Genomic DNA, 13,590 nt, shown 5'->3' on the forward strand with positions numbered 1-13,590 from the left:
CATTCGTTCGCAACTCAGATGCTTTATAGTAATCGATTAAAGCCTAGTTAGGAGTCAGCGCAGACAAGATGCAGGATTATTGCCTGATCTGTCTGTAACAGGCAGGAGGAAAGGCGGGGTTTAAAAAAGCCCAGACAAAGTGAACAGCCGAACGTCTACCCACCGAGAATCAATCTAAAACACTGCAGACCTTGAAATTGTTCCACGATAAAATTACAGAAGCTCACCGAATCGATATTTTATTTCAACCAGGTTAAATTCAGCCCAAACACAACTTAACGGCCGCATGAACGGTCTGTAACAGGCACATGGACAGAGCAGGGTATGAAAAAATCCTGCGTCCCAGCATCAAAAATCATTAAACTGTCGTTTTGGGAAGGGTCAATGAAATACAAATGCCGCATTAGTACCACATCGGTGTCTGGGCAAAACGACAAATGACACGTTAAAGAACCGTTACACTATCCCCTCCTTATGCGCTGCCTTCCCCGTCCTCAGGTCTCCGCTCTCTATTGGAGGGTTTGGGCGGCTCTGAAAAGAGCCTTTGTGTTCCATGGAAAAGGGGGTGTTTATCCTCAGCCGCCGAATCCATAGAGAGTGCGGCCCTGGCGTTTCAGAGCGTACACCACATCCATGGCGGTGACCGTCTTGCGCTTGGCGTGCTCAGTGTAGGTGACCGCATCCCTGATCACATTCTCCAGGAAAACCTTCAGCACCCCGCGGGTCTCCTCATAGATCAAGCCCGAGATGCGCTTGACCCCGCCACGGCGAGCCAGGCGCCGGATGGCTGGTTTCGTGATGCCCTGGATGTTATCACGGAGCACTTTGCGGTGCCGCTTCGCTCCGCCTTTTCCCAGGCCTTTGCCTCCTTTACCCCTTCCAGACATCACGCTTCTTCACTCCAATCGCTGCCGAATGAGAGCCGAGCTGCCGCCCCTTCCTTTTTTATACAGCCCGGCCCGAACTGACTGAGAAAGAGCTGACAGAGAGGGAGAGGCGGGGCCGGAGAGGAAACTGAGTGACAGACAGAACAGAGAAATGGAGAAAGTGAGAACTGGAGATCAGAGCTGAAAATGTGTTGCTGGAAAAGCGCAACAGGTCAGGCAAATTCCAAGGCGCAGGAAAATCGATGTTTCGGGCACGAGCCCTTCTTCAGGAGCCCTTCCTGAAGAAGGGCTCATGCCCGAAACGTTGATTCTCCTGCTCCTTGGATGCTGCCTGACCTGCTGCGTTTTTCCAGCAACACATTTTCAGAGCAGGGAAATGGCTTTGATCATCCACCTCCGCCTCCAGCTCACTCCAGCCCCAACTGTATCTGGGGACTGAAACTTTTCTCCCCAAAGCTGACTTGTTTCTGAGTAGAGGAGCGCATGCGTGAGACCCTCCCCCAGCGCTGCCATTGAGGAGCATTTACTCAGTGAGTGCAAGAGGTTTGTTTGAAACAGACCGCAATGGAGAGAACTGCGCCCAGGGAAGCGAGGGAACAGCAGACTCCTTCCGCAGCACATCGGGATGGGAGCCTGGGACACAGAGGGGGCTCCGAGACCGGGATTGATTCGGGGTGAGTTCAGGGAGAACCGGGGGCTGTTTGTAAGAGGCCGAGCGGAGCAGGAACTGGTCCCGGAACTTGGAGTGAGCGGGCTGGGGGGGAAGAGAGAGGCCTTTCTCGGGCTGTGTGTGGGAGGCAGAGCGGGAAGAAGCTGCTGTGGGACATTCTTGTGATTTGCAATCTTCTGAACCCTGTTGAAATTTCATTCTGTTTCCTCACTGTTTGTTGAAAGTGTGCAATCAATAGTGGAACCGCAGACCGACTGTAGGAATGAGATACTCCTCTAAAAGCACAAACATATGGGTCTTGGTAAAACCATGAGGTATCGCGCCGTTTTTCCTCTCTCCAACAGGTAGTATATTAGGAGTTGGAAATTGGACTATATTAGCATCCCGGTGGTGAGTAGTCCCATTCATAGAGCTGTGCAGTTATTGCTCAATTTCTTGGTCTTACTCAATTGGTATCGAATCATATGAAAATGCCAAGGTGCAGCGCGGCACAACTCCTGTCCTGTTGGTGACCACAAGGAATCATTGAGTCATAGAGATGTACAGCATGGAAACAGATCTTGCGATCCAACTCGTCCATGCTGATAAGGTATCCTAACCAAATCTAGTTCCATTTGCCAGCACTTGGCCCATGTCCATCTAAACCGTTCCTATTCATATCCATATCCTGATGCCTTTTAAATGTTGTAATTGTACCAGCCTCCACCACTTCTCCATGCCCATTGTGATTTTATGAACCTCCTATAAAAGGTCCCTCTCCAGGGAAAACAGATCCAACCTATTCAGCTTCTCCCTATAGCTCAAATCATCCAACCTCGATGAAGCACATTTACATGGACTTTATCCGTGACTGAGAAGGACAGAATTAATCCTTTAATGAATAGTTCTCAGACACAGATGATAATTAAATGTGAATTCCAAACAATCTCTGCAAAAGTCTGAGTTTTTCTCACCATGCCTTTTGATACAATTGCTTTAAATTTGCTTAAGATTTAAGCTAAACATGTCTACTCTATCATCTGTCTGTTCCTCGTTTATCTCAACCATCTGATCCAACAGTGTCTCTGCTAATTTCACTTCTACCCTCTTCTCTGTACTCTTGTTCTCTTCTGTTTCAACTGGTGACTGACTTTGTCACCACACAGTCAGGAATAATCCCAGGATATATGTCCAGCAATAATTCCGTTGCCTGAGTTTCCATTGGCTTTGCAACCACAGTAGGCAGCACTCCTACTGATAAATCAATAATATTATTAGCAAGGATAAATTGTATTCCCAGCTGAGAGTTTGTCCAATATGCCTACCACAACTTCTCCACTCTTCACTGGACACTCTAACCTCATTTCTCACAATTAAGCATTTCTTGTCTCAATGTGAATTCCCGTTGCTAGAACCATTTTCTGGCAATAATCCTTTGGAGGTGCATATCTCCTCATCTTTCAGCATCACAAATTTAGAGGATCTTTGTATTTCTTAATGTTGTAACCATTTTGCCTGATCCACCTGGCCTATCCGAGTAAACTTTACCTTCAGAGGTGGATGGTTTAAGAAGATCTGGCACCTGCAACCAGCTTGTACATTCTGGTGCAGCTTTCAAGCCTCCATTGTGCTTTCTTTTACCACTCCAACAAAATTCACCGGCTTACCCTGTTTCCTACATCTGGTTTCCCAGTGTTTTTCCTAACCCACCAACACTGATTTATGTAGCCTACTGTATTGCAGTGAAAACACCAGAGCTTTTTAACTTCTCTTTCCCCTTCAAGGGTTTCCTTTTTACCCTGTGGTAAGTCATACTTAATGATCTTCAGAGATCTATTCCTTTCCATGTGAGGGTTTTTCTTGTCCTCAACTTCTATCCCTCACGGATTGAAATAGGTTTTGGAAGCCAATTTTTGACTTATGGACCAACTCGTAACCATCAGCCATTTCAGCTGCCAATCTTGCTGTTATAGCTCTCTGTTCTTCCCCATGAGTTTTCACTAATTCAGGAAGTGCCAATTTCCAAAGTTCAAACTCTCTCTTTCTTCCTTTCCTTTCTCTCCTTTACTCTCTTTCCTCACTCTCTCTTCTGCACTTAATCATAATTCAAAAGATTTCATTTCTGTCGCCCTTTCCTTGTGTTTTGCCTCTAACTCAAGTTGCTGAATTTTCCATTGAATGTTAGCCATCTCTGAAGATACTGATGTTTCCAACAAATTTAAATGCTGAGCTACTACTGTAATTACCTCTCCTTTCCTCATGGAAGGGTTCAACCTCAATCCCAGCTTGTGCACTATTTCGAGTAGTTAACCTTAATTACCTTTTATAAAAGACCCAAAATCACTTCTTCCACCCTCACAGAAAACTCCTGTTGACTGAAAGAGTTATGGCTCTCCCAAACACTGTTTAAACCAACTGAATTCAAAACCGAGAACAAAAGACACTAACACCTACCACTCGCTGCCTTAGAGTCCAGCAACCCTAATCCCAAATCAGAACGAGAGAACAAATCCTGCAAAGAGCCTCCAAAGTGGTATAGACCATATCAGATCCCCTCAAATCATTTCAAGTAGCCTGGACCCTAATTTTGCTAATTGTTTTAAGCAGGTGTAACGCAGATATTCCAGGGGTAATGTAGCTGATCAAAACAGAATTGATTTACAAGATTATCAAATGAAACACAAACAAATGTTCCTATGTCTTGTAAGAGAACAGAATGCTAAATAAGTTAACCTATCCAAAAACCCAACAGATTATACGAACTTAATGATATTGTTCCCAACACTTAATCCCCACAAACACCATTTGGCACAAAAAGGTAAAACCAACACAGTGTCTTACTGGAGAGATGTCAGAGAGAAAGAGTACCAGCATGGACTTGCTTTGGGTTCAACAGCTTTTTCAATTGTCTGACTGCTTTCAGTCAACAGCCAGACAGGCAAAAACCAAATCAAACCAGAGAAAAGCTGAGCTGGGAAAACTGGGCCACTCCCCTTTCATTGTACAAGTGTTATTTTTAAAAAATTGGAAGCCCTTTGCCTGAAGCATTACCTGTTAGCTATAATCAAAATGGCCCTAAAACCCATCAAGTCAGACGTTTTGGAGCCTGTCTCTTTTACAAGATTGTTAAGGAGCAGCATCATCACAGCAAACTGGTCCAAAAAGCTGTGAGATAGATGGTAATGTGATGATTTGGATGCAAAGTTGGCTTAGTTACAGGAAACAAATGGTAATGGTTGATGGCTGCTCTTGTGAATGGAAAGCTGTTTCAAGTGGTGTTCTGCATGGCTCAGTGTTGGGACCTCTGCTGTTTGTTTTATACATTAAGGATTTGGACTTGAATGTGATGGGCAGATTTGTGAAATTTGCAGGTGACACAAAAATTGGCCACATCGTGGATAGTGTAGAGGATAGCTGTAAACTCCAAATCTATCATTGATGGTTTGGTGGAGTGGGCAGAAAAGTGGCAGATGGAGTTCAGCTCTAAGTGTGAGGGAATGCATTTTGGGAAGTCAAACAGTAAATGGGAATATAGTGAGATCTTGGTGTGCAAGTACACAGGTTCCTAAAGATAGATGTGGTTGTAAAGAAGACACGTGGAATGCTCTTCTTCATGGGAAGAGGGATGGAATACAAAAGTAGGGATATAATAATGCAACTGTATAAGGCACTGGAGGCTACAGCTGGAATATTGTGTGCAGTCAGGTCCCCACATCACAGGAAGGAAGTCATTGCTCTGGAGAATGCGCAGAGGAATGTTGCCAGGGCTGGTGAATTGTAGCCATCAGGAGAGATTGGAGAGGTTTTGGTTATATTCCTTGGAACATAGGTGCCATGATTAAGGAATACTAAATCGTAAGCTACTAATGAAGGAGCAGAACACCGAAAGCTAGTACTTCCAAACAAACCCGTTGGACTATAACCTGGTGTTGTACGATTTTTCACAAAATAGTGAGAGGGAGAGATGAGAGGAACCAGTTTCCTTTGGCAGAGAGTTCAAACACCAGGGATCATTGATTCAAACTAAGTGGCTGTAGAATTAGATGATATACGAGGAAAAATGTGTTTTATGCCGAGTGGTGGGCATTTGGAATTCGCTGCCTGATTTGGTGGTCATGATTTTTAAAGAGGAGAGACTTAAACAATTTGAGTCTTTTTCAATATATAATTTCAGTTACATCACACTGGAAACTTTTGTTATAAATTCTGTGTCTTACAATCTTACACTCCACAATCACCTGATGAAGAAGCAGTGCTCCGAAAGCTCGTGCTTCCAAGTAAACCTGTTGGACTATAACCTGGTGTTGTGTGATTTTTAACTTTGATATGGTGGCGCAGGCAAAGACCCTAAACTCTTTTAAACAAAAATCCATGGAACTGCATATCAAGTTCTGTAAACTGGAAGGCTATGCGCTGTGACAGGAAGGTGGGTTGAGAAAGGGCATCTGGGTGTCTTTGGGTTGGCATGGACAAGATGGGCTGAATAGCCCCCTCTATGCTGTATTATTTTTTATGATTCAATACTTATCAATTGGACCCTGCCAGTCTCTGCTGTGTGAATATGTAAACATATTGACCATATAATGAATGTGTAAAAAATGAGGTCTGCAGATGCTGGAGATCACAGCTGCAAATGTGTTGCTGGTCAAAGCACAGCAGGCCAGGCAGCATCCTGAGATGCTGCCTGGCCTGCTGTGCTTTGACCAGCAACACATTTGCAGCACATAATGAATGTTACAATTTGATAACTACACTCTCACATTCACCAAGCAGGAACTGACAGGTACAGATCAATAACTGAACTCACATATCCACATACCCACTTACATCAGGTAGTCCATTCACGGACCTGTATGGATGTTGTTTAGTTTCTGGATCTCATTCAATTGGTCTTAGAATTTTAAGAAAAAATGGAGAAGGAGCACCTTTGGACAGGAGTGGAATCAGACCCATGGTTCTGTTTAATTTGCTGGCTTTAAATAAAAAATCATAATGATCATTAACTGAATGTTACATTGATGTTGCCAATCACAGCTGATGTTGAATTACAGGGGGTTTCTCCTCTGTCTTCCTCCAGTACTCAAAGAACTAAGACAATGTAATATTCCCTCGGTACAGAGCCAAATATAACCAGCTGTTTCGAATAAACAGCAGGTATGTTACTGTGATCAGAGTGAAGAACATCCTTTCCACAGTCAGATTGGATGGAGTCAGACTCACATTGAGCTCCATTTCCAGATATCTTCAAAGTCAAACACCACCGATGAAATAAATGTTTCTACCTATTTAATCTATATTCTAAATGCATTCTACCCAGTTTCAATCAACTTGAATAAATCTTCATCCGAAATATACACTGCATTAAATCTCAACAAAGACTGGCACAGGACATGACTGGGGCCTTCAGCCCACAATGTTGTGCAGAACATGCTGCCAAATGAAATTGCTCCCTTCTGCCTGCCCTTGGTCCATAACCCTCCATTTCTTGCATATTCATTTCCTTACCTAAAAGTCCTTTCAATAGCCTTATCGTATCTGCCTTCATCTCCACCCCTGCCAGTGTGTTCCACTCCTACCACTCTCTTTAAAAGAAACTGCCCCGTATGTCATAGAGTCATAGAGATGTACAGCATGGAAACAGACCCTTCAGTCCAACCCGTCCACGCCGACCAGATATCCCAACCCAATCTAGTCCCCCCTGCCAGCACCCGGCCCATATACCTCCAAACCCTCCCTATTCATATACCCATCCAAATGCCTCTTACATGTTGTAATTGTACCAGCCTCCACCACATCCTCTGGCAGCTCATTCCATACCCGTACCAACCTCTGCGTGAAAAAGTTGCCCCTTAGGTCTCTTTTATATATTTCCCCTCTCCTCCTAAATCTATGCCCTCTAGTTCTGGACTCCCCGACCCAAGGGAAACGACTTAGTCTATTTATCCTACCCATGCCCCTCATAATTTTGTAAACCTCCATAAGGTCACCCCTCAGCCTCCGACTCTTATTCGACAGAGTTAAAGCAAGTCATGGATAAGCACACAGAGAGACACCTCGCGGTTTGTACAAGATACCTCACTGGGAGGGGGAATGTCTCCTGTCCCCCTCCACCCCCCAATAACCACCATCTTGACCCTCGGGAACGGGACATGTTGACACAGTCCGCTCTCCCTCGGCGCTTTTCCTTCCCGCGTGGCCCCGGCGCCATTTTAGCTTCAGGCCCCGCGCGAGATGGCGGTTAACGGCCGCCTCGTGCCCCAAGTGACCGTTAGCAGCTGCTTCAGGGGAAAGACTCTTTAAAGGGACAACCCTTTCAGGAGAGAGAAACAACAGGGCCGGCTCCGGGACTCGCCAAACTCAATCATAATCACAAATACACACACAGACAGAGAGGTGGGAGTGAACAAGAAATTGTGTAGCGGCACATCAAGACCAAAGGCCACTCTCCCGAAGGACGGCTGTCCCGGACTCGAAACGTTGACCCCGCTTTCTCTCTGTCTGTCTCTGGACAGATGCTGCCAGGCCTGAAGCACAAACAAGGTCCTCGGGGGTGAGTCCGAGTTCAGGATCCTATTAAGGTTCGGTTGGCAGATGGATGACAGTGTGGGAGGGTATGCAATGGGATTAGAAGAATAGTGACAGAGACTGTTTCCTAAATGGGGAAAGGTTTCGGAAATCTGAAGCACGAAGGGACTTGGGAGTCCGAGTTCAGGATTCTCTTCAGGTTAACAGGCAGGTTCAGTTGGCAGTTAGGAAGGCAAATGTAATAAAGAACAAAGAAAACAGGAGACAGTAGTAGTTGAAGGGAGTTTCTTGAAAAGGAGAAAAGTGATCAGTGGTGTTCCACAGGGATCAGAGCCACGGTTCGTATGATCAGTAAGTTTGCAGATGGCACGAAGACTGGTGGAGTAGCAGTCCTTTGGCCCTCCAAGCCTGAGTTGATCCAAATCCACTGTCTAAACCTGTCACCAATTCCTAAGCATCTCTATCCCTCTGCTCCCCACCTACTCCTGCATCTGTCTGGAGGCATCTCAAATGATTTTACCTGCCTGCCTCTACTACCTCTGCTGGCGATGCGTTTCAGGCACCTACCACCCTCTGTGAGTAATTGCCGCATATATCCCCCTTAAACTTTTCACCTCTCTCCTTGAACGCATCACCCTGGGAAAAAAAGCTTCTCTCTATCTACCCTGTCTATACCTTTCATGATTTTGTAGACATCAATCATGTCCCCCCCTCAATCTCCTACTTTCTAATGAAAACAATTCTAACCAACTCAGCTTCCCTTCATAGCTAGCATCTTCCAAACCAGGCAACATCATCGTAAACTTTCTCTGCACCCTATCCAAAGCGTCCACATCCGTTTGGTAAATGCGGCCGAACCAATGTCTTGTAGAATTTTAACATGTCCTGCCAGCTCTTATACTCAATACCCCATCCAATGAAGGTCAACATACCGTATGTCTTCTTGACCACTCTACCCACCTGTGCAGCAACCTTCAGGGTACAATGAACCTGAACTCCCAGATCTTTCTGCTCATCAACTTTTCCCAAGGCTCTTCCATTTACTGTATAATTCGCTTTCGAATTAGACTTCCCAAAATGCAAGACCTCATATTTGCCTGCATTGAACTCCATCTATCACTTTGCCACCCAACTGTCCAGTCTATCTATATTCTCCTGTATTCTTTGACAGTCCCCTATGCTTTCTGCTACTCCACCAGTCTTCGTACCATCTGCAAACTTACTGATCATACGAACCGTGGCTCTGATCCCTGTGGAACACCACTGATCACTTATCTCCTTTTCAAGAAACTCCCTTTAACTACTACTGTCTCCTGTTGCTCAACCAGTTCTTTATCCATCTGTCTAGAACACCCTGCACACCATGTGACTTCACTTTCTGCATTAGTTTACTATGGGGAACCTTATCAAACGTCTTACGAAAGTCCATGTGTATGACCTGTACAGCCTTTCCATCATCTAATAACTCGATCACTTCCTCAAAGAACTCTATTAAGTTGGTAAGGCACGATCTCCCCTGTACAAAATCATGTTGCCTATCACCAATCAGCCCATTTCTTTTCCAAATATAAATGGATTTTATCTTTGAATACCTTCTTCAGCAACATTTCCACTACTGACATCAGGCTCACTGGTCTGTAGTTATCCGGAATATCCCTACTACCCTTCTTGTACAGGGGGACAACACGAGCAATGCTGCAGTCCTCTGGCACCTCACCTGTGTTTAATTTTCCCAACATTGACTGGGATACACTTAGTGCCAGAAGTCTGAATGGGGCAGAATTTGTAAGAAGCGTCCAGGACAGTTTTCTAGAGCAGTATGTCAATAGTCCGACGAGGGAAGGGGCCATATTGAACCTGGTGTTTGGGAACGAGCCAGGCTAGGAGGTCGAATTTGCAGTGGGGATTCCTTTGGGAACAGTGACCACAATTCTGTAAGTTTTAGTATACTCTTAGACAAAAATGAGTATGGTCCTAAGAGACATGTACTAAACTGTGCCAAGGCCAATTATATCAAAATTAGGAAGGAACTGTGAAATGGGGATTGGACATAGCTGTCTGAAGGGAAGTCCACATTTGATATGTGGGAAGCTTTCAAAGATAGGTTGAAGATAGTGCAGGATAGGCATGTCCTGTTGAAGGCAAGGGATAGGAAAGGCATGAATCGTGAACTATGGATGACAGGAGAAATTGTACGACTTACCAAGAGGAAAAGGGAAGCATACATAAGGTCCAGGCAGGTAAGAACAGAACGGACCCTGGAGGAATATCGGGAGAGTAGGAATCAAGTGGGCTAAATACGGTCATGACATTTCTTCAGCAAGCAGAATTTTGGAGAATCCCAAAGCCTTTTATTATATAAGAAGCAAGTGGGTAACTAGAGAAAGGATTGGTCCACTATAGGACAAGGAAGGAAGGCCATGTATCGAACCTGAGAAAGTGAGGGAAGATTCTGAATCATAACTTTGCATCAGTGTTCACGGAGGAGAGGAATATGATGACTATTGAGATTAGAGGTAGAAGCTTGATTACTTTGCATCATGTTGAAATAAGTAGGAAGATGTGTTGGGTAGGCTAAAGGTGAAGGTGGACAAAGCCCCAGGACTGGATGGGATTTACCCCAGGTTGCTAGGGGAGGAGAGAGGAAATAGCTGGGGCCCTGACAGGTGTTCTTCCTCCAGGCTTCGGGTGGTTATGTTAAAGTACAAATTTGAGACAGCCCAGGGAATCCCTTGTGGACTCAAACCTGTAAAGCCTCTCTCTTGGTTCGTCCTGGAGATCGTACTCTTTGAAAGTCTGGAATAAAAACTTCTTATAGACAGTTTAGTTTAATTTTAGTCATCCCCTTTATTCACTAATAGCATCACTGTTACAACATAACACTGATACCTATAAGCTAAACTAACGAGTTCTAATAACCCAGGAGAATGGGGTATCATCTCTTCAAGTGTCCTAACAGGCTACTCTGGTGTACTGCAGCAAAGCAGTTTCTTTTAAACAAAAGTTTACAAAAACATTGCATGTTCTTAATTGGACAGATAACAGTGAAAGACAATAATTCGTAAGGAAGAAAAGTTAATTGACAGATCTGTGTGTGCTTGACTGATCACTCCTACAGGCCTTGAGCTCTCCATCGGGTAGGAAAAACATACCTAGCTGAGTTAAGCATCTGCTCGCTAGATATGTTCCTATATAGAAGTACCAGTCAAAATTAAGTGGAAGATGTCATAAAGTAACCTTGCACAGCTCACATGTCTGATATCATTGCTAAGAAGCCATTTCATAAAACAAAGGCGGCAAACTTTTGACATAAAATGGCTTCCTGACAGATTGTGATAGAATCTCCTCAATGTTAGGTTTACAATAATTTTAAGCTGGGAGCAGATTCCTGCTTTTTATCTTAAGCACAGAATCATTCTGTACCTAAGGCTGAAATGTTACTGCAAGGTCATATTTAAAATGAATAATTAGTCTCGAATTAAACACTCTTTTCAAGATTGTGATTCAAATTCAAATAAGACATAAGATCTGCTTAGTTAGAATTGACTGTGGGCAGTTTGTAAGGTCTGTAGAGTGGTCTGCAAGAACAGCAAGTAAGTTAAAGCTTCATTAATATTACCTTTTGCAGAGTTTGTATTTAATAACTGGTAATGGCTACTCAATAGCATCATAGAGACCCAAAATGCAGTTAAATTCAATCCATCGCAGATAAGCACTAAGTGTTAATTTTCTACAGGCTCCAATAGCCTCAGCACTAAAATGGTCTCTCCCTCTTGTGTCCTTTTGAACTCTCAAGACAACAAAGATTTTTTTTTCTCTCTCTGTCTGCCCTGCTTGCAAGGGCTAATAAGAATCCATTATAATTGGCAGATTCCTGCCATTAATGACAAATCTTTTCCGTTTCAGGGTCAGAATCAAACACACAGACTGTGAATGTTATCACTTGGTGTCCTGTTCCCACAGATTCACCGATGATAAGGCAAATGTTCTTGATTGCGTTATCATTTGGTGAGCCCAGATGTCCCTATCTTCTGCATTCCGAGATCTCCTCTTTTTTCTGAGCCTTCCTGCCTGTCTACTTTCTAGTGCAGTAAATGTGTTCTATAATTCAGCTTTATATTTTAGTCTAAATGTCTAAAGACAGGTTTTAAGGCTATAAACTTTCTCATTCCCTTATTTTGTTATTTCATGACAACTACTTGACTTGTACAAGTATACTTAGTCCATTCAGTCAATTTGTATTCTTAATAAGCCAAGTGCCTCCTCTGGCGAGTCATCGTCCAGAGGAGCAGAGTCTGAAAAATACTGGATTTCAGTATGGAAGTTCAGGCATGGAGGTAGAGGGGGAGACATGGGTTGATTAATCAGATTCCTCTTTGGCTTAGGTGAAAAGCAATGTATGGTCCATTTCATGCATAAGCGGACGGCAATGTATATTCCTAGGATAAGACCAAGGATTATCAGTACATCCCACACAGGATCCATCTGTACAGCGACCATAGCCAGCAAGTAAAACTCCATCCACATGAATCAGATGACTGTGGGGCAGGTACCTTCCCTGCGTCTTGACCCGTTTTGTTGAAAACATCTGTCAAAAATGTCTTTCAAGAAATCATCAATGTAGGCGCAACATTGCGGGCCAATGACTGAACAAGTGTCTCCTCCTTTAGCAAGGTCGAAATCTAACACTAGTCGATTCTGAAGCGTCATCATCTGAGTCTCCTGTAACTCTTTGTTCACCAGTTTCAAAGCATGGGCGGTCGAGTTGGCAGGTTTTTTGATATCATACGCAAGATCACTTATCTGATCCAGGGCCATCTCAATACCCCAGCAATGAATAAGGCCTCCCAGCAACCTGGACCACCAGGTTTGTTGATGGAAGAAGTTGTGTAAGTCCCATTTTGTTTTTCCTCTACTTGTTGTTTCATACTGATTCACCTGCTGGTGGATGTTCCATTCATCATCCACTTCAGGCATCTCATTGTGGGGGGTGAAAAGTGGTAAGGGCATTAGAATGATGGAAGAGTGAGCAAATAATACATGGGTCAGAGGGCTTAGCTTGAATAAAGAAACCATAAGTAACAGGAGGAGGATTGGGAGTGCGTAGTATTTTTGATCTTTCTTCTTCTCTCCAGCTTGTCTTGTTAATTACTGTTGCTACTGAATACAGGAAACATGTAAATATGTTTGTCAGTGGCAGTAGGTTGGATTGGATACTGTCAAGAAGGCATAAGTGGTCAGTCTCATGGCAATAGGTGCCTTAGGGTTTAGTGATTTCTGTACTATGTGCTCAATACTGTAATCTGCATGGTTCATTTTGAAAAGGGAACAGACAAGCATCTCATGGTAGCAATGTTCAGTTGATGGAATGGACAAGGTTATGGAATTGTGCCATCTCACAATGACTGGCATAGAAGTGTTGCAAGGATAACAATATGGTCGAGAGTGATGTTTGGATATGCAATGTGAGTAGTTTAAATGAGTTTCAGCTGGGCAGCTGCATTTAAAAACTTCCAATGGTATTGGTAC

The 13,590-nt window shown here is 43.9% G+C and overlaps 1 protein-coding gene across 2 annotated transcripts in view; it reads right to left on the reverse strand.

Moving 5' to 3' along the window:
• Window positions 1-275: 275 nt before the first annotated feature.
• Window positions 276-13,590, reverse strand: part of LOC132837100 (histone H4) — a 1,051,674-nt gene continuing 1,038,359 nt past the window's right edge. Inside the window, exons 1-2 of one of the 2 annotated variants that reach the window (XM_060856793.1) lie at window positions 1,900-1,919; window positions 276-891 (exon numbers count right to left, since the gene is read on the reverse strand). In XM_060856793.1, the coding sequence (XP_060712776.1) occupies window positions 576-887 (312 nt within the window). In that variant the 5' untranslated portion in view covers window positions 888-891; window positions 1,900-1,919 and the 3' untranslated portion in view covers window positions 276-575. Of the gene's footprint in view, window positions 892-1,899; window positions 1,920-13,590 lie in introns of those variants that run through there. The other variant, XM_060856791.1, reaches the window with a different exon arrangement.

Source organism: Hemiscyllium ocellatum, chromosome 49 (assembly GCF_020745735.1).
Source record: "Hemiscyllium ocellatum isolate sHemOce1 chromosome 49, sHemOce1.pat.X.cur, whole genome shotgun sequence".
Classification (NCBI taxonomy): Eukaryota; Metazoa; Chordata; class Chondrichthyes; order Orectolobiformes; family Hemiscylliidae; genus Hemiscyllium; species Hemiscyllium ocellatum.